The following is a 20,257-nucleotide window of genomic DNA, read 5'->3' as shown; positions in this document are numbered from 1 at the left end:
TTAATACAGTGTGTTCGATAGTTCATGCTTTTATTTACAAACGAGAGAGATATATAAGCAATTCTTGAATCTGCAAAATACAACGTGTCTCTGTGAATTATAAGCTTAATGCGAGTAAAACCGCAGGTCTCGCCTAGTATTTTCTATATTAACAAATATAATTACAATTACACCCCTTATAATTTATTCTACACATAACTAACTAACCGTGTTTATTCAGCCAGTGTTCTGAACGACCCTCACCTACCCTAAGGCGATATATTTACCGCAATTTCGGCGTCATAATCTCATAAGCGGTTAGAGACACAAAATTAATGTATTAATATACAAAAAGACCTTTAAACGAACTGCTTTCGAGTGGTTTTAGATACTATTATTTAGAGCGGAGCGTTTATTTTTGTTTGGGATAGCTCTGTTAATTTAAAATTTCGATATTGCTATAGGTTTTTGTTAGCTAGCTAATTAATATGCAGCTTAAACGTCAGACAGGTTGATGAACCTACGACCGAGCTAATGTCACGCGGGTACCCAACCATAGCCTCTACAAAGTCAATAAATACATCATTCACCTTGAAATGATAATTATGTCAAAATATTTCAGCATTAGAAAGAAATGGCTATCCCATACTTCCGCCCAACCGACATTCGATTTGCTTAGCAGAATTACATAGGACGGTGTATTAATGTCTGCAAACTGTCATCGTAGCCATACCTACAAATTCTTAAGGATTAGGTATGATTTTTTTTAATAATGCTACTTTGTAATTTGGTAGTGTTCTGACAGTAATCATCCATAGATAGTGCTTTTCCAAAAATACTTTTGCCACATACCATCCGGCTTTGGAATGACCTCCTCTCTGCAGTGTTTTCTGAGTGCTATGTCCTTCTTCAAACGAGGACTGTGGAGAGTACTTAACGGTAGGCAACGGCTTGGCTCTGCCCCCTGGCATTGCTGACGTCCATGGGCGACGGTAATTTCTCACCATCAGCTGGGCCGTATACTCGTCACCGAGGGCAATGAACACAAAATAAAAAAAACAAACATCGGAGAAGGATAAAATCAAATACGTTACAACGATACGTTCAGTTTTAATTTTATGGCCATGAGCGTAATTTATATATAATATTATAACTTAGTCTTAATTGGAAAATGCATGATTGCTGGTAGATGATGACATATTTACTTCTTACTTTGGTTCAATGTAATCGAGTCTCCAGCTTCTCTTTAGGAACTCAGCAAATCATTTCCCGACATTTCGACCCTTGAGATTTTTGTGTCATAAATGGATATAAATTACATGTAGAAATTCTAGTTTTCTGCTCTACAAACCATAATCGGCAGAAAAAACTAGATTATAGTACCAATCCAACATACTCACAACACTCAATCATCAATTAACGAATTGGTTGTTTGAAACAAAGTTCCACAAGTGAACGTTTCCCTATTATTTAGCTACTTGTATGTACCTACTTCATAACAATTCCACGGAAATTTCACAAAAGGGCAGACACGAGGCCAAAGTGAGTCACAAAGAAGAAAAGTTGTCGTCGAAAACTAACGAAACTAAGTTAATCACTTAATGTAACGCGTAACGCATAGAGACGTCCACTCCCATTGTTGGTCTAGTGTTGTTAACGTTATCACAGAAATCAACAGGTTAATAGAATTGGATGGTAACTGATAATGATTTATGAGTTTCCAGAGACACGGCTTCCTGCGAGAGTATTTCATGAAATGCTCGCTAATTCCAGATAAATTGGTAAAATAGACTCAGAATTCACTATGAATTTTTGTGGTTTAAGTAGATACATAATCAAATATTGTGCTGGTGTTGGAATTAGAGTGTTTCGTAGAGAGGTTGGTCTGGGACCGGATGGAGGAAAACTTGTGGTTTGTCGCGATTTCTATACATCGACCGACTAGGGAAGCCATAAAATTAACCACGATCTAGGATAAAATAGGAAAGGTGCTTGTTAAAAACAGTGCAACGCTTTAAGAATGAGCATTTAAGTACGTCAAACGAATTATAAGAATGGCGAAATACTGACATAAATATGCCGAAGTCACACACTAATGATAGTTAATTTTAAGATTTCTTCAAATTACCGTTTCTCCATTAACAACAGATTACGCTAAGTACGTACAAGGATTACATTACAATCCCTTTGCCGGCAATTAGATTGTAATAAGTAGATAAAAATAAATGGGTACTTAGAATAGATAGAATAGAAGCACAAATGCTTTTTTGATTTTGGATATGGCCACCTACAAAGTATCGTCTCATTGCTACATTAAAAACTGCAGTTCTAGGTAGGTAACTAATTTAGGTAGGTGGACAATAAGTTGAACTACAAATCAACATTATGTAAATTAAACCAGATGTATACAACTTCACGCCAATTAAACCGATAAATCGAATTAACAGGCAATAGCTGCCATATCTAATAATATGGGATACATTATTGGAGCCGAGCTGTGCATCGCATAACATTAAGATTCACTTAGGAAATCAAACAGTGTGAATTTATTGGCATTGGTGGTCTAAGACGCGAGCTTAGAGCGACCTCTGAGAAACTAGTTACTATTAATTAAAATAGATTTTAATTCAGTGATTCCATTTATATATATGATTTTTTTAATCTAATTATTTGTGTTATGATAGTAATAAGGCTTTTTTTTTTTGGTCAGGAGGAAATCGCCGGACTTCCTCCCTCCACTGGGGATGGAGGGTAGGGTATGTCAGAGTCGAACTGACTAAAACCTCCTGTCGCTCAACAACCAACGTCCAAACCTTGCATGAGACAGAACCCATGAAGAGGCAAAGGGGGAAAGTGAAGCGTTTATTTAGTGCGGAGCACATCTCTCCCATCACCCTCCCCCTCGGGATGCCGGACTGGCGGTCGTCGGCGCCACGACCACCAGCCCTCTCGGTCGGTAGGCTATCTGAAGCCCGCCTAGATGGCGCCGGTTAGAGTGAGGTATCCTACGGAATACCCCGCTGGACCAGAACCAGCGTGGGTCGAGGATAGCCGGCCTTCCATCACCCGGATGCTCTTGCGTAAAACGCGTGCAGAGCAGCTTGCATAGTAATAAGGCTGGAAGAAATAAAAAAATAGCAAACTTAGACAGCCAAATGCAAGATCCGCAAAGCAAAATCAATCCAGCCGAAATATAACAGTCCACAAAAATAACAATTTACCCTCATTCCGCGCCGTTGTTTATCGCCAGCACCAAGCCACAACTCATCTTTGTCCCTGCAGACACCTGCACGACCTCCAATTATCAATGTAATTGGCTATTCAACTCGCGATGAAGCGTACAGCAAGCCTAATTAATGGAATCAACTGAACATTGAAATTTTGCGTTTCAACGAACTTAAGCTACCTACAGGCAATTTACGAACGAATTTATGTAAGACAACGAAGGAGAGGCCTTTCTTAATTGCCGGAGATCGCGAGAAACGACCTTGGACTGGATTGGCTCGGCTAACTTGTATGCCGTGTTTTTATAGCCAGCTTATAGATAACTGCTTGGCTTAATGTCAGTTTAATACAGACACGGCTTTTTTGTCTACCGCTCTACTGTAATTTAGTATACTATGAGTATGGATTGCGATTTTGTTGACAAAGTCGACCTCTACAAAAGTTGGTGAAGTGTAATGATCTAGATTCTGGCCAAGTAACCCATTGTGTGATTTTGAACCAACTTGCATAAAAATTGTATTAAATTTTTGAGCGAAAAAATAAAACACAAAATTAATAAGCTATTTATCTATGTATTTGTATATATTATAATATATACAATTAAGAACCATTTATTTTCCATTTGTTACTCGTTTTAGTTACTTTTTTTTATACTTTCTCCTGACGAGCTTTAATGCCATCAATATTTATCCAAATTAATTTTAATAAGCTATTTTTTCTCATACAAAATATCAGTAAAGGATGAAATGAACTTAGTGTCGGTGAACATGTTTGAATTTCGGTCATTGGACGGATATCTATACTAATATTATAAAGCTAAAGAGCTTGTTTGTTTGAACGCGCTAATCTCAGGAACTATTGGTCCGATTTGAAAATTTATTTTAGTGTTAGATAACCCGTTTATTGAGGAAAGCTATAGGCTATATAACATCACCCTAGGACCAGCACCAACAAAGAAGGTTTCTTCTATAATTCAAAAATATCTTCATTTTCTAAGTAAATGAAGTGGGGGTAAAATTTAGCGTTATGCCAAAGTAACTATTCGACGCGGACGGAGTCGCGGGCAAAAGCTAGTTAGTAATATTATTGCAATCACACTTCACTATGTAAGATTTTTTTTTTATTGCCTAGATGTGTGGACGAGCTCACAGCCCACCTGGTGTTAAGTGGTTACTGGAACCCATAGACATCTACAACGTAAATGCGCCACACGCCTTGAGATATAAGTTCTAAGGTCTCAGTATAGTTACAAGGGCTGCCCCACCCTTCAAACCGAAACGCATTACTGCTTCACGGCAGAAATAGGCAGGGCGGTGGTACCTACCCGTGCGGACTCACAAGAGGTCCTACCACCAGTAATTACGCAAATTATAATTTTGCGGGTTTAATTTTTATTACACGATGTTATTCCTTCACCGTGGAAGTCAATCGTGAACAATTGTTAAGTACGTATTTCATTAGAAAAATTGGTACCCGCCTGCGGGATTCGAACACCGGTGCATCGCTATATACGAATGCACCGGACGTTTTATCCTTTAGGCCACGACGACTTTTAAAGAAGAACTTTTAAAAGAAAACAAACACCTAGATTAATCATGTGTTGGTGTCAATAAACTAAACAAGAACATAAATCAAACAACACAAATCACTATCGAAATTCAAAATTCCCTATCGCCGATGCTCACAAGGTTTCCGTTCTTGCACAAAAGCAAGGTTTGTACGCGATCAATCAAACAAACATATTGTATGCTTGCAAGGGATAGCGTTCCCCTTCTAACACGAATTTATGAGGGTACATGATGTTATTGATAGACTTCATGCAGTATTTAACGCTTGAATGGTGGATAGCTTCCTTTATTTTATCCTGTATCTCTTACCTTAGTTCGGACTTAGCTAGAGATATTTAAGCAATCTATCATCAACAATCAGTATACTTATTGTAAAATCGCATTTGGAGGTACCACCGTCGTGGCTATTTTTGGCATGAAGCAGTCATGCGTTCTGGTTGACTCTTCACCGACTGCATTATAATCTGTGACGTGGATAAATTACTAAGCATTAAGTGAAGTATTAGCTTGTTCATTAATTACAATGAAAATGAGTTTTTTCTTAGGTAATAAACGCATTTATTTGTAAGTTCCTTGTTTATTTTTAGTAAAAGAGAATGCGATTTCACGACGTTGCAACTAAATCCCAAGGGCCTCTGAAAATTTTATACAGTATTACAGCTATATTTCATGTAAAATTCCCTGAATACACAACATTTTTCGATCATTATAACTAATTAACTGTTCGTTTCTTAATTAATTACAACCAAATTAAACATAACTGATGATTTATTTTGTTCCATGAAACATATTCCCGGGACACTTCATTGTAAAATTATTTATCGTTCCGATCGGCACGGTACTTGCAATGCAATTATCTATCACACATATCTCAGAGCCACTTTCAAGACGTTATTACTGCATTAAATCTTATATTAAGCTCATGGAATTATATTACGCGTGTTTTTTATTTTATTTTATTGCTTAGATGGGTGGACGAGCTCACAGCCCACCTGGTGTTAAGTGGTTACTGGAGCCCATAGACATCTAAAACGTAAATGCGCCACCCACCTTGAGATATACGTTCTAAGGTCTCAAGTATAGTTACAACGGCTGCCCTACCCTTCAAACCGAAACGCATTACAGAAACAGGCAGGGCGGTGGTACCTACCCGCGCGGACTCACAAGAGGTCCTATCACCAGTGTTTACTGTAATTATTTACCAATATCACCACAGAATGTGATCATAATAATTTCCTGATCATCTGATTAAATGTTTATTGTATGCTCTCCTGATATTTGTCAAACTGTATTATCACCTTTTAGAGAACCTCCGTTTGTATCATAATCATATCAGACCGAAAATACGTCGATAGGCAGCAAAACATTTCAAACTATTTTAAACTTTACCGATTTTCTATGCGCAGCTTTATTTAACGGGCTTTGATGCCGATTTTCATGCGTTTTCGCGATTACGATTTTTGTTTTCTGGAAATTTAAAATTCCCACGAAAGCTCTAATAAATTTTAGCAATTGAATGAATTACGACCAATATCAACGTTCTTCGTTAGGTGTTAATTTTTTTTGATAATCCGAATGAAACTCTTAATACTTAAAAGTCTTCTGAAAAAATTTTACCCGGCAACAAAAAACAGAACAATCTTTCTGATAAAATAAATTGTTATTATTAATAAAATGGCGGTAAAATACTAAACAGATTCCAGAGACTGGACCAAAAAATAATCCGGCCAATTTTGAATGTATATACAAAGCTTAGCGGGAGTCCGCTGTGAAATTATCTCAATTAACTTGGTCATTAGTACAGTCGCGCGGGAGTTACACGCCGGGTATAAATCTGCATGTAATGACCGGCGGAAGGTAAGCGGTTTGGATACATATATTCGAACATTGTTTTGAGATGTCCCAGTGTCATTACACAAACGCTGTGGTGGCAGCGGCATAGAGTCTATAAATAAAGTTAATCTTTGTTTAGCTAAGCTTTTACCGTCATTGGCCAAATCATTAAGACGCCTAATGTATTAATGTTGAGTAACATGGCTATGCCAAGCATCAATCCTATGGTGGATGCTAATTTTTCTCAGTAAACACTCACCTAAATTGTGTTTACCAAAAAAATCAGCGTTGCCGTAATGACATAGTGTAAAACTAAATGACGGCGGTGTCTATGAGCTCGCTAACTACTTATCCTTATATGAGCGATGGGTTTTTAACACATCAAGAAAAATAAATTATATTTCGCGTCCGACTTTCTCAAACAGAACTAAGATGGCAGAAGCAGTAAAATGATTGTAAGATTTACTGGTGGTAGGACGTTTTGTGAGTCCGCACGGGCAGGTACTACCGCCCTGCCTATTTCAGCCGTGAAGCACTAATGCGTTTCGGTTTGAAGGGTGAGGTAGCCGTTTTACTGGTAGAAACTGTGACTTTAGAACTCTTATCTTAAGGTGGTTGGCAGCATTTACGTTGTTAATGTCTATGGGCTCCGGTAACCACTTAACACAAAGAGGGTCGTGACCCACATGTAAGCAATAAATTAAAATCAAATCAAAATAAAAATTAATCAACATAAATGAAAGTACATACTTGTTGAACGTCAAAAGAACTACCGCCAATTCACAAGAACTAGCCTCCGTCCTGAGAAGAACTGGCAAGAAACTCAGCGGGCATGCCTTTTTTTTAAATATTAGATTTTTTTTAAATATTAATTTTTATAATGAGTATTATAACGTAACAATTATTGCAATATTGAAATGCCCGGAGCGAGCAACTCATTCCCACTTTGTGCAATCTTCTAGATAATAATTGACTTTATAGTAAGCTTTATTGCACAGATGTTCTTTAATAGTTTTTTTAAACCTATGTATAGGTATATGTAGGTTCTGAACATCTTGTGGGATTTTGTTGTACAGGCGCACAGGCGCAATAAAAGATTAAGCCATATGTTACAGTCACATTAATTATCACTGTGTTTTTAGATATTTTGTAACTCATTCTCATATTTACGTCGCTCATTGTGTGTTCACGGGTGCTTACGGTTGACAGAATGTCAGTAACGCGTTAAGGTCGTTAATGAAATGAGCGGCACCTACGCAATGCCTTTAAATTTCACCTAATAGCAATATATGAATTTATACCTTAAGGTAGACTAACTGATTTGTGTTTTGAAAAATGAAGCAGTTTTATCTAATTAATAACACTAAGCGGGTAAAATTTAGACATACGTTATATCACTGAAAATTTTATATAAAGAAATTTAATAACTTTATTTCTGTTTATTTTGTACTAATAATAAATAATTATTGTATTTTTAATAATTTAAAAAAATTACAATTTGTTTATTGAAATGTTTACTTTAACGATCATAGGTTTTAAGGTCTATATTAGCTTACAAAGCGTGCATTTATTCCCCTAAGCGAGACACAGGAGCGGTGGAGTAAGCGTGTGTAGCATATTCTTGTGTTACAGGGGGCGAAGACCGACGGCGGGCATAGAAGGAGGCAGGTAGCGTTTGTTGTGCGTGCCCTAGGCTGTACTGTTGTCATTTGTCTGTCGAATAGAGCGACCAAGTGAGTTTCTATGTCAAATCCGGAGCTAAATCACAATTGACGATCGAACATAATTAAAAATGCTTATGAATGCCGCATCCATTTTTCGTGGCTCGGCGTAGCTATCAGTTTTTGGTGCTAACAGCGTTCTGGTTTGACGTAGATCGTAACACTCACTGTGCACACTTAGTAATCGTCGTGCTGTAAAAGATATATTTATATATTTGTTTTTTGTTTTTTTTTTTTAATATAATTTCCGATGCGTATTTAGTGTGTATTTATGTTATTTAATCGTTTTGTTTTATAAATTAATAATGTTTACTGGTTATTTGGGAGCTCTCTGTAACGGCTCCGGATTGTAAGTACAAGTTGTTGGTGATAATGATTGCTGCACAGTTGTTTAGCCGAGCTGGTTTTTGGCCCAGGAGGTTTCCGTAGTCATAACCGCGGTAGCGCTGCGTCTTCGAGGCAGTGTGTTTATTGCTACGGAACCCTCACGAGAAATCGCAGCGTTTTAGTGTAACTGTGCTAATGTGTTTTTTAATTGATTTTTTTGAATTTTTTTTTGTTCGTTTACCGTTGTTTGAACTAAAACTGTGTGTTATGTGTTATATATAGAGAGCTGTGGTTGTTGTTGTGTCATCAACGAGTTATGATGAGTTGTGTTGGGGGGCGTCGGGCGGCGGCTTAGTCGTCTCAACAATATAAACAAATGACTGTCCGAAAATAAGGTGCATCTTAAAATCATTCTAACTAAAATTGAAGTTATTAAATTAATTGATTTAAATTACGCACCCATGATTTCTGGATGCACTAAGGGAAAGGTTTCAATACATAATATTGACAACAGTAGCAACTTAGGCCGCGCGCACACGGCGCTACATAGAGTTGCATAAGCTCGCTCTACATTGGAATTTATCTTATAAAATTGTCATTATTTTTATTGATCGAATATCTTAACTAACTATACATATTTGTAAATAAAAGCTAGCTCATGCAACTTAAGCTCAATAATTCAGGTGTTAGTTAGAAAAACTGCTTATTTATTGTTTTAAATAAGTAGTTTTACATTTTAAATGCGGTGGTTGCGGTAATGTGAGCGACTCTGGCACAACTAAAGTGATGAAATGATCTACAGTCATCACGTCTTGGATGTTCTTCAAATCATTATGACGTCAATAAATTAAAAAGTGACTTTTGAATTAAGAATAATAGAGTTTGACCGTTAAATGAATTTGAAATGAAGTCTTAACGATATTCTTTTTCTTGCTTCGGTTTCTTTAAAACTGAGGGTCGTGACCACCTCCTCGCAACAAGAGTTTATTCCGGATCATTCCCCGCCATTTGCTCTTATCCGTGAATGACTAAATCCCTTCTTAAAGACTGACATGGAAAAACGTGGGAAGCCACCATGATTATATCCCAAGAAAACCAATGATATTACTGTTATATAGTTTGATAAAGTCTACATTTTAGTCCGCCGCTCCACGTACCACCGCTAGGCTTATTGTGGTGTGGCTCTGTGTTTGTTTTCCGTGATTAGCTTTTACAGTTTAAACTCATTCTGAGCAGCTGTTTGTTGATAGATACGTGTAACTATACTGAGACCTTAGAACTTATCTCAAGGTGGGTGACGCATTTACGTTGTAGATGTCTATGGGCACCTGGTGGTAAACACTTAACACCAGGTGGGCTGTGAGCTCGTCCACCCACTTAAGCAATTAAAAAAAAACAAAAAAAAAACGTGAACCTTGATTTGGAAACCTCAATTGTTTTTGTACGTATATTCATATGATAGGAAACAACATCTCATTTTTGTGTTAATTGCTCATTGATAATGAAGTATAAATGCAGCACAGTGACTCACCTTGAAACATGAGGTTAAAACTTTAAAAGACTGATCGATTCTTATAGCTTCTTGGTAGAAAAACACAGCATATAGAACCTATCAATATTGAGAATAGTCTTATTTACTTTACAAGCGCTGTTGTTCTAAGATGATGTGCGAAAAATACAAATCTAAAAAGTTTGAGAAACGCATTCGTGTTGACAGTTAAAACGTCATTTAAGAGTTCGCAGCTCGATCCTGTCGGTACCAGTTTTCGGCTAGACGATCGCGAATACCAAATCGTATATCAATCAATGCAAGTTTCAAAAATAAAAGGTTTTTCATTCGTTTAATATTGTTTCAACATTGTTTAATTAATTACAAGAAATGCTCACAAATAATAAAATAATTGATCGTAGAATTTAATCACGGAAAGCGTTGTACAGTCACAACGACAATTCTTTTGAATTTTACAATTCGTTTTTTTTAATCGCAGATCGAAAACTGTTCGTTGGGATGCTCAGCAAACAGCAAACCGAAGAGGATGTCCGCCAGCTATTCACGCCGTTTGGTACTATAGAAGAATGCTCGATACTACGCGGCCCCGACGGTGCGAGTAAAGGTCAGTCCCTAGTTTTTCTTCTTAACTGTACTTTTCATAAACATATTGTTGAAGGACCATCAGGGTGGCGGCGACAATTGAGACACCTTACATCCACACGAAATAATATATTCTCTATAGAAATATGATAACCGCCGGTATTTATACAGTCATCTTGACCTATTTTAATACAAACTTAGTAGGTAATATTAAACATTGTTTATCTTAATTATTATGCAGATTATTTACGTACAATTATTATTTAATAATATCGAATTATGTAACATACCTAAATAACATTAAAGGTCTATTGCACCGGAAGCTGTCAAGCGGTAGGCGCCAATAAAATATTATAAGTATAAAGAAATATGAATCAACTATTTACTTGATCATGAAATTACTAATTATATTATAAAACAATAATAAGTTCTATATATTATTATTGCCTAATCCTCGGGGTCTACCTTAACTAGTTCGTAAATAATTTATTATGTGAGGCCGGAAGTGTTACTCGATAACAAAATATTTTGACGTGACAACGTCTTATAATTCGATGGAGCCGGCTGCACGCACGAAAAAACATGACTCTTGCGGCGTTACCTCGCTCTGAGGCGTTCCATTTAAGGCTTGAAGTGCAAGCGAGAGCGCGCAACGAGCGACAAAGAGGCACAATCGACCTCCGCGTTCGGCAGCGTTCGACATCTGTCTCTCTCCTATTTGAGTGAGCGATGCATCCGCGTGGACAGCTGCTATACAATAATACATTTACATGTTTTCGTCAAATATGAAATTCAGTGAAAGGTGAATGTTGTGTCAATTATTTATAGCAACGATAGTTGCGATAATTGAAAAATGAAACCATTCCATCAGTATTTTCTTATGACGTTGTCACGTTCAGCTATCGTCAGTAAACCGACTTTACAGATAACCGTTTTTTTTTTAATGATTACTTCTAGTGATGAACAATCATTAATTTAATATTTGATTATTATTTTTAATGTGATTTATTATTATTAAATTATTAGAAAAAAGTATTCGATGTCATTTTTCGATGTAAATTAAACTAATCGGTCAGTTAAAATGATCTTAATGTGATTTAAAGATAAATTTACACCAATCGTTATAAAAGAGAATTGCTTAAGGCTAACGCTTTTTTAAATCTGTAAACTGGATAATCATATGGTGGTTGTTTTTTATACTATAATATAATAAAGTCTGTTGAGTATAATACAAGTATAATATCTCTTAAACGCGAACACGAAAACAAATTAATAGAGATTATGTACATAGAATATAGAACATAGAAATGTAAGAAGATAGATAGAAATAAAGAATCAAATGAATGAAGTGCCACCACTAGTCAAGCTAGTAGTAGTAGTCAAGTGCCAAGCTAGTACAACCACTAGGCCTTCAGCCCTTTGCAGCTTACTGCTTCTATAATATTCAAAACAGATCTGAGGGAAGATAAGCAATGGCGACGTTTTATTGCTTGTATTGGTCAGGTTAATTTTCCAAATCACACTAAATGAAAATAATCACAACACGCGCTTATATACAAAAAACAATTACCAAAAATACTGGCCGGTACAAACGTCAGGTCATATTAATTTTATGACGTAGATGTCGGCGTTACGCCAGGGTTTTCACACATAAGATCTGTTACAATTAAAATACAATACAATTCTATAAAACGTTACCATTACTTGTTTATTACAAAAAGCCACGTCTTAGTTTTAACACAATTAGCCATTTTGTGATTGGTTATAGTAACTACAACTTCTTTTATACAAACAATTGGAATTACTGTGAAACAATTCATAAAATATAGTTTAAAATTCACAATAAATATTTTAGTAATTTTTACATGACTCTGACATTAATTTATTTTGCAGCCTAATATTAAATGGCGCCAACAACATGTTTTGCATAACAATTGCATTATACTTAATCAAATTGTTAATGTGAATTATAACGTAATATGTTATTAATATTTATACTTTATTAATATTTGATAATTTTAACAATAATTTGCGTTTTAAAACAATAAAATAGATATTAAACATATTCTGTACATTTTCATCATCAAAACAGTATCTACTAAATATTAAATATGGAATAACAGTTTCATCTTACTAATAATAAATACATAATGAAATAGATTACACTAAACTATAAATCATGATAATGATTTTCAATAGCGGCTTTTTTTTAATTAATTGATTAAAATTAATTATTTACTACTAAAAGATTTGAACAGTATGTGTCCTTAATATTTATAACAATATAAGTAAAAGTATTTCGCATTAATGGCATTTAAGTATTATTTTCATAGGTTAAATAACCTTGTACTTATCACATTTAATTTTTAAATTATTTTTGCTTTCTTAAAATGGACGAAATTTTTTTACCATCTCTACTTTTTTAGAGTAAGGCTCTTACTAAAACCGGATATCTCTATCGAACGATAGATACTTCGGAACATATTTTTCGGAAAAGTCCGTAAATTCAATATCATTGTATAGGAACGCGAACGAAACTCTATTACGTCGGGAAACGTTCGAAAGAGTTCGCTCACAAACACGAGTAAAAACCAGGTAGCTTTATTATTTGTAGAGACGAATAGAGTTTGTTTTGTAAAAAAAAGAAACTTGTTTGATGATATTATACAGTTGGATTAGAGATCCAGGGACTGCTGATTAATATGCCTTAAATGCCTTTGCAGCAGGCACTTGGAAGGAGAAAAAAAAATGTAATGATATAAAATGTATATAATGATAGTTATGTGTTTTAAGTTACTAACATAGCTTATAAGTAATTCTTACTAACAAAATGTGATGGTTTTAAAAAAAAAGAAAACTGAAATCAAGTATAAATAAAAAATAAATAAATAAATAATAAATTTCCGATCGTTTAACATTGTCTTAGATTGTAATTGTCGATTGCGTTTATTTGAATTCACTAAAAAACTAGACTACGCTAAATTTCTCAGCATTGAATTGCTAATGAAAATTACAAGAAAAAGCGCAAAAATATATATTAAAACTCAGTTTGAGTTTGTAGATACTTTACATATTGTCAAAATGATACTATAAAAATTATTATCATTAATATTATCTGCCTTTAAATACTGTAGATGACAGGAGATATTCACTACACGAGGTCTATGCATCAATTGTCTTTTGAAACGGTAAGCCCATCTTTCTAATAACCCATAACTCTTTCACAGCAACAAACATTGTGATATCGCTTCTTGCAATACATGCCAACACTGGCCCAGTAAAATTAAAATATAAAAAAGTTTATTTACAAAAAGTATTACTAGAATTTTGGAATAAGGAAATTTTGTAAAAAAAAAATTCTTCGAGCTTTTTTACCCCAACTAAAGTTTATACATACGATATAGGTTATTTTACTATCAACAAGAGATAGTTATTTATATGGATACCCGATGAATTATTTACAACTTACCCTTCGTATTGGATATGGAATATGCAACAAAACACCCTATAGTGTAACTAACATTATACTTTATGTTACGTGGTTAATTTTTTTCATACATTTCTTTCAGTTTGTTTTAGATATGATATAAAGGTCGCTTATTGGGAACAAAAAACTAAGCCCTTGATTCTATAAAATAAATAAATATAGAAATAAAATTAAACAAATAAATATTTATTTGTTTATTTATTTTTGCCAGAAGTGAAAAAATCACGCATGGTTATCGGGCCCCAATTTAAGATTCCCTGTGGGCACCAGAGACTGACAATCATACTTATATATGTTTAAATACATACATATCTATTTAAAAAGACAGATAATAAGCACCCAGTTAAAAACAAACAATTTTTTTCATCACACAATGTTTGTCCGTTGTGGGAATCGAACCCACGACCCTCAGCTCAATATTAAGGGGCGTTAACTACTGCACCAAAGAATCAGTCAAATAATTTTTTTTTCTTTCTAAAACATAGTTAAATCCCCGGTTGATCACTTTACGTTTGATTTGTTTGACTCGTGCCGCCATCTATAGCTCGATAATTGTACTATACTAGAAACTTCGACAACTTTCGACAACTTTCCTGTTATGATACAACTCATTAACAACTTCTTCCTTTAATTTTGCTATAAATGAACTCACGGCGCAATTAATTTTAAGTGGTGATTGCAGTAAATAAAACACCCTGTGAATTTTATATTAAAACTACTTACTTTACTACTGTACTGTCTAATTTATTCTATTAGGTATATTTGTATGTATATTTCATGAGTTTCTAGTTTTTGCTTACTTTGAATAAAGGTTACGAATAAAAGTTTTATTATGTAGTAGGTATTATATAAAATTTATATTTTAATTGAATGTAAGTGTATTTTATTAGTAATATGGATTTGTACATATTAATATACACACACATTTTTATATAACATATGTATGTTTATTATGTCCTTGGAGAACGCCAACCTCTCCGATTTTTTAATTCATCTCCATCCAAAGGTTAATCGAGAGAGATCATTTTCAGCAATAAGTCGCCCATTGTATCTTTGTTTTATGATTTATTTTTTCTGTACATTGCCATTATTTTGTTTTACCTTTTTTTATTTATTGCTTAGATGGTTGGACGAGCTCACGGCCCACCTGGTGTTAAGTGATTACTGGAGCCCTATAGACCGCCACCCACTTTGAGACATGAGTTGTAAGGTCTCACTTTTAACAGTACAATGGCTGCCCCACCCTTCGAACCAAAACGCAGTACTGCTTCCAGGCAGAAATAGGCAGGGTGTGGTACCTACCCGTGCGGACTCATCAGGCGTCCTACCACCAGTAAAAAGAGCGAGTACCTAAGTCCAATGAAGTGTTTTTATCGTATTGTTTATTTTTCGAATCTCATTAGCACCGGTACGTAATCAGTCTAACCATAGGGTGTTGTTTTTGTACCTAGAGTATACAGATACAGAGTGTAAGTAGAGTTGAATTATTTTCGTATCACATTTTAAATCCTAGTATCCTCATTTAGTACCAGGCGATAAAGTCCGTGACGCGGTTTGTTGGAGTCCTAAAAGTACTTTTATGGGATCTTAAAAACGAGTAATTAAGAATGATGTCGACTAAGAATTTTATTATCAATTATGTTTTAGAACGTTTAATACATTTTTGCGTAATGCCACGTTAAAAACTTGGCTTTTTATTTAGAGTTGACTTTTTTAAATGATTTGACGTTGACTTTCATTTTTAAATAATATAAAAACATACTGTCTCAAAATGTACGTTCAAAGCCTCAATTACAATGAAAAAATTTTTTTTTCCTACCGTAGCTGTTGGTCTGGAGTGACAATAATTATCAGCGTCACTGGGCTAGTAGGTGAGCGCACGGGGCTCAAACCTGATGACGTTGCTAACACGAACCCTAGCAAGAGCCGTGCTTCGCAGAATCAACCACCGGATCGAAAACGCGTCCCACTGGGAAGATCCGGCGAGAAACTCAGTGGGCTGTTGAAACAATAACGATAGATTGGCATTCGCGTAAAAAATAAACATGTAATTTAAAATAAATAAATAAATAAAAGACACGTTTAAAAACACCGATCTATCAATTAATATAATATTTTTTTATTCTATTATAACTAATCAGGATATTATAGTGAAGTTTTAAAATTATTGTATTGTGATCTGTTCATGCGTGTGCAAATTGTCAAATCAATGGGCGGTCTTGAAGTTGGTCTTGAAGTTCGAGTAACGGTAAAATATTTCTGTACGCACCAAAAAAAAGCATCTGTAACATACCAAACTAATAAAAACGAGTCAGAATCTCTTAAAATTTATATAAGAGATGATAACGATTAAAAATTTTCCGACATGTAGCCAAAATTTTTCATAATCACATTACCGGATCCATCAGTTTATTTACTACTGACGCAGATAAGGATTAACTTTACACTAGTGGTCCTACAGTAGTCGAAATTCGACTATAATGAATTGGAATTGTAATTTTGTACACTGTTATGATTGTATTTTATACTTACATAATCACAAATTTCGCCAAGACTACACTATAAAAAATATTAACAAAGGCAAACAATATTTAATCTATTCTCAATTTGACAACAGACGTCAAGAACAAAAGTTTGACAATAAATAGTATGCATGCGTGTGTACGTCAAATACATGGTATGTAGTGTGTGTAATGTTTTCTTTATTGATTTAATGTATCTTTTGTGCATTATTTTAAAAAAATATTAGCTTTGTGCACTTCTTCTCTATATGGATTCTTCTCTATGTGGAAAATTTCATACTCCTCCGTCCGCGCAATTTTCGTAAAAAGGGACACAAAGTTTTTGCTTCACGTATTAATATATAGATTAGCATTAACGAAGGATAAAATTATTAAGGACAAATTCAGTGTAATACAAAGATTGTTAATTCCGGTTAATTGCAGGCCGCGGCGGTCGGTGATAAAGTAATTTTTACGAGAATCCTCTGAACGTTATCGTTAATGTTTTCTCGTTATAAATTAACGGGGATCTCGAGCGCGATATAAAACAGTTGCACGTTAAAAAATTTTAAACGCTTTTTAAGCTTTTCAGCTTTTAACTATCGCTGAAAGTCCATCCATCCATGTCCATCCAAGTCCATCCACGTACATATGTCGCAGTGACTAGCGGGTTTCTAGGTGAGTTATAATAATAAAACCTAACACAATGCCCAGGTTTATGAGCTAATCTTAGTTAATTCGATTTTTTTTTACCGTCGCTCATAGCCTTCAACTATGCCAAGGGCAGAGCCAAGCCGCTGCCTACCGTTTAATACTCTCCACAAGCCTCGTTTGAAGAAGGACATGTCATAGCGCTCGGGAGACACCGTGGAGGGGAGTTAATTCCAAAGTCATTTGTATGTGACAAAAAAAATCTCTGGAAGCGCATTGTGGATGAACGCAGTGGTTCTAGGTAGTATGGATGAACTCTCCTCCAGTAGCGGGCGGTGCGATGGTAAAAGCGAGTTGATAAAATCATCTCAAACAATTCCTCAGAGCACTCTCCATGGAACATACGGTACAAAATACAAAGAGAACTGAAGTCCCTCCGCAGACACAGAGGTTCCAAAGGATCCGTGAGATTGTGGATAGTGCGAACAGCCCTAATTCTAAGGCGGTTACCATTTTACCACCACAATAAATATTATCTGCATTATTTGTATGTTCCACAATGGCCACAGCGAGTAAGAAAAAATAGTCCACAGCTCCAACCCAACGACCGAAGTCCACGAAATTCGAGCCGGCACAGAAAGCTCTTAATGTAGAGGCTTATACAGAAACAAGGTATCTCATAAAGGGTACAAAGGTCTTTCCGAACACGTCCTTAACTAATTACAGGGACTTAATTACTTGCTTGTTCATTACGCGAATACAGTAATTAAATGTCTGTGAAGCTGGGTTATTGCAATTTTTATTATGTACCTTATTATGGTAATTAATTTTTAGATTGTTTCCAAATTGGATTTTTTTAATAAGATGTGAAATTTTTAACGCCATTGACTTCGTGGAGATTTTACATCCATATACTTAAATGTATATATATATAATGTATATAAGAGTGCTTATCAGTCTTTGGTTCCCATTGTACAGGAAATCCTTTTTTGGGTCCCGATGACCCTGTGCGAAAAAAGTGATGCCACATATGAATCTCCTTAAAATATTAGGCAGTACCATGTTTTCAATATTTGAACACACTAATTTTAAATTTCATGGCATCTACAATACTTACACCATTATTTTCTTAGCTTCACTATGTAATGTATTATACCTATTATAGTGCTATCATCCAACGTATTTTTTACCAAATTCGTGAAGTTCAATTAACCTGAAAATTTGTATAAGTACGAAGGACCAATTATTTAATCAATTATTTTATTAATTTGGCCTAATATTCTGACCGCATTCGCCATTACAGAACTAAATATTATTTTAATAATTCTCTCCACTTGTAATTAAAGCCTATTTTATTTATATGATGATAGTTATGTGACGGGTAGCCATCATACAACGCATGATAATTGACAGATGCTTGAATCTCGCTTACGAAATTTCCAAGATAATCTCGCATATATACAAGTTCCGAACAACAACATTCTACCGAGTAATATCACCCGCTCGGTGGAAGATCTTCCCTTTGTCGTTAAACATCCCACAGTCATATTACTTATTCATCTATCGAATCCCTATCAGTAACTTTAAAGTAACAAAACACAGCACACGCTGTGTCAGTAGAAGTTTCTAGGAAATGCATTCATATAGTTATAAATTAAGCTCCGACTCACAGATGAGTTCAGCAGAAACGCGAACCCTACTTTAATAGTCCCACGGTGACTCTTATTCTTGTCTTAATGCCATCAAACCTTAAACTTTCACTTCAAACAGCTCCGCGTGGTACTTTAATATTTATTCCAGAAACAAGAATAGCACGTAAAATAAAGAAAAGATTACCCAGAATAAACATTAAGAATGGATTTTTTTTTATTGCCTACACGGACGGACGAGCTCACAGCCCACCTGGTGTCATAGACATGTACAACATAAATGCCGCCACCCACCTTGAGATATGAGTTTTAAGGTCTCAGTATAGTTATAACGGCTGCCCCGCCCTTCAAACCGAAACGCATTACTGCTTCACGGCAAAAGGAAGAACTCTTTTTGACCTCATTGAAAAGGACAAATTGTTCAAATGGACTATTCCGCTAGCATACTAAGTAAGAGAGCTAAATCTAAAAGCCTGATTGCTTTGATCGGGATTGAAATCTAGCAATACTGTTCTTTTGTATCTCAAAACTCAGTGAGCGTGAATTATGTATAAGGCTAATAATATTAACTAGTGGTCCCGCAGTAGTCGAAATTCGACTATAATTAATAGAAATTATAGATTTTAATATTATTATAGTTCTATTGTCAAAGGCTTTTACATTTATATAATAACAGATTTCGTCAATAAACAAAGAGATATACTCTTTGTTTATTGGTTATTATATATTTGTGTGTGTCAAATACATTTCACACATACATTTTTATTTATTTATTTAATGTATTTTTGTGCACAATTTAAAAAAAATAGTATTCTGCACTCCTTCTCTATATTCTCTATAAGTGTGGGACATTTCATACTCCTCCATCCACGCAATTTTCGTAAAAAGGGATACAAAGTTTTTGCTGCATGTATTAATTTAAAGATTACAATGGGTGACTTAACAACTGAGTCGTTTGCTAGCGTCTGCTAATAAAAACGTGTAGCTCGATTAGTGAAACGTCATTGGACCGCTCTCACAATTCACCACGTTACGAATAATCACAATAAAAAAGGGTAATGTCATAGAACAATAGCATTTATTTATTTCATTCAGCGCCGGCCACCCATAACCCGGAACAGTGCTGTGTAAAAACACGTTTTTATATCAGCGGAACGGTTCTACGAATCATGATATAAAGGGCGAGACAGACGACACAAGCTTTAGGTGCGTTCATATCCGTAA

At 35.1% G+C, this 20,257-nt stretch overlaps 1 protein-coding gene across 1 annotated transcript in view; it reads left to right on the top strand.

Annotated features, from left to right (window-relative positions):
- The window catches only part of bru3 (CUGBP Elav-like family member bruno 3), a 750,372-nt gene that overhangs the window by 539,423 nt on the left and 190,692 nt on the right, over positions 1-20,257 (top strand). Inside the window, 1 exon segment of the mRNA XM_089732136.1 lies at positions 10,642-10,767. Coding sequence (XP_089588262.1) covers positions 10,642-10,767 — 126 coding nt within the window.

The sequence above is a fragment of the Bombyx mandarina genome, chromosome 12 (genome assembly GCF_030267445.1).
Source record: "Bombyx mandarina strain Sakado chromosome 12, ASM3026744v2".
In the NCBI taxonomy this organism is placed as follows: domain Eukaryota; kingdom Metazoa; phylum Arthropoda; class Insecta; order Lepidoptera; family Bombycidae; genus Bombyx; species Bombyx mandarina.
This window is presented reverse-complemented; position numbering and strand designations above follow the sequence as displayed.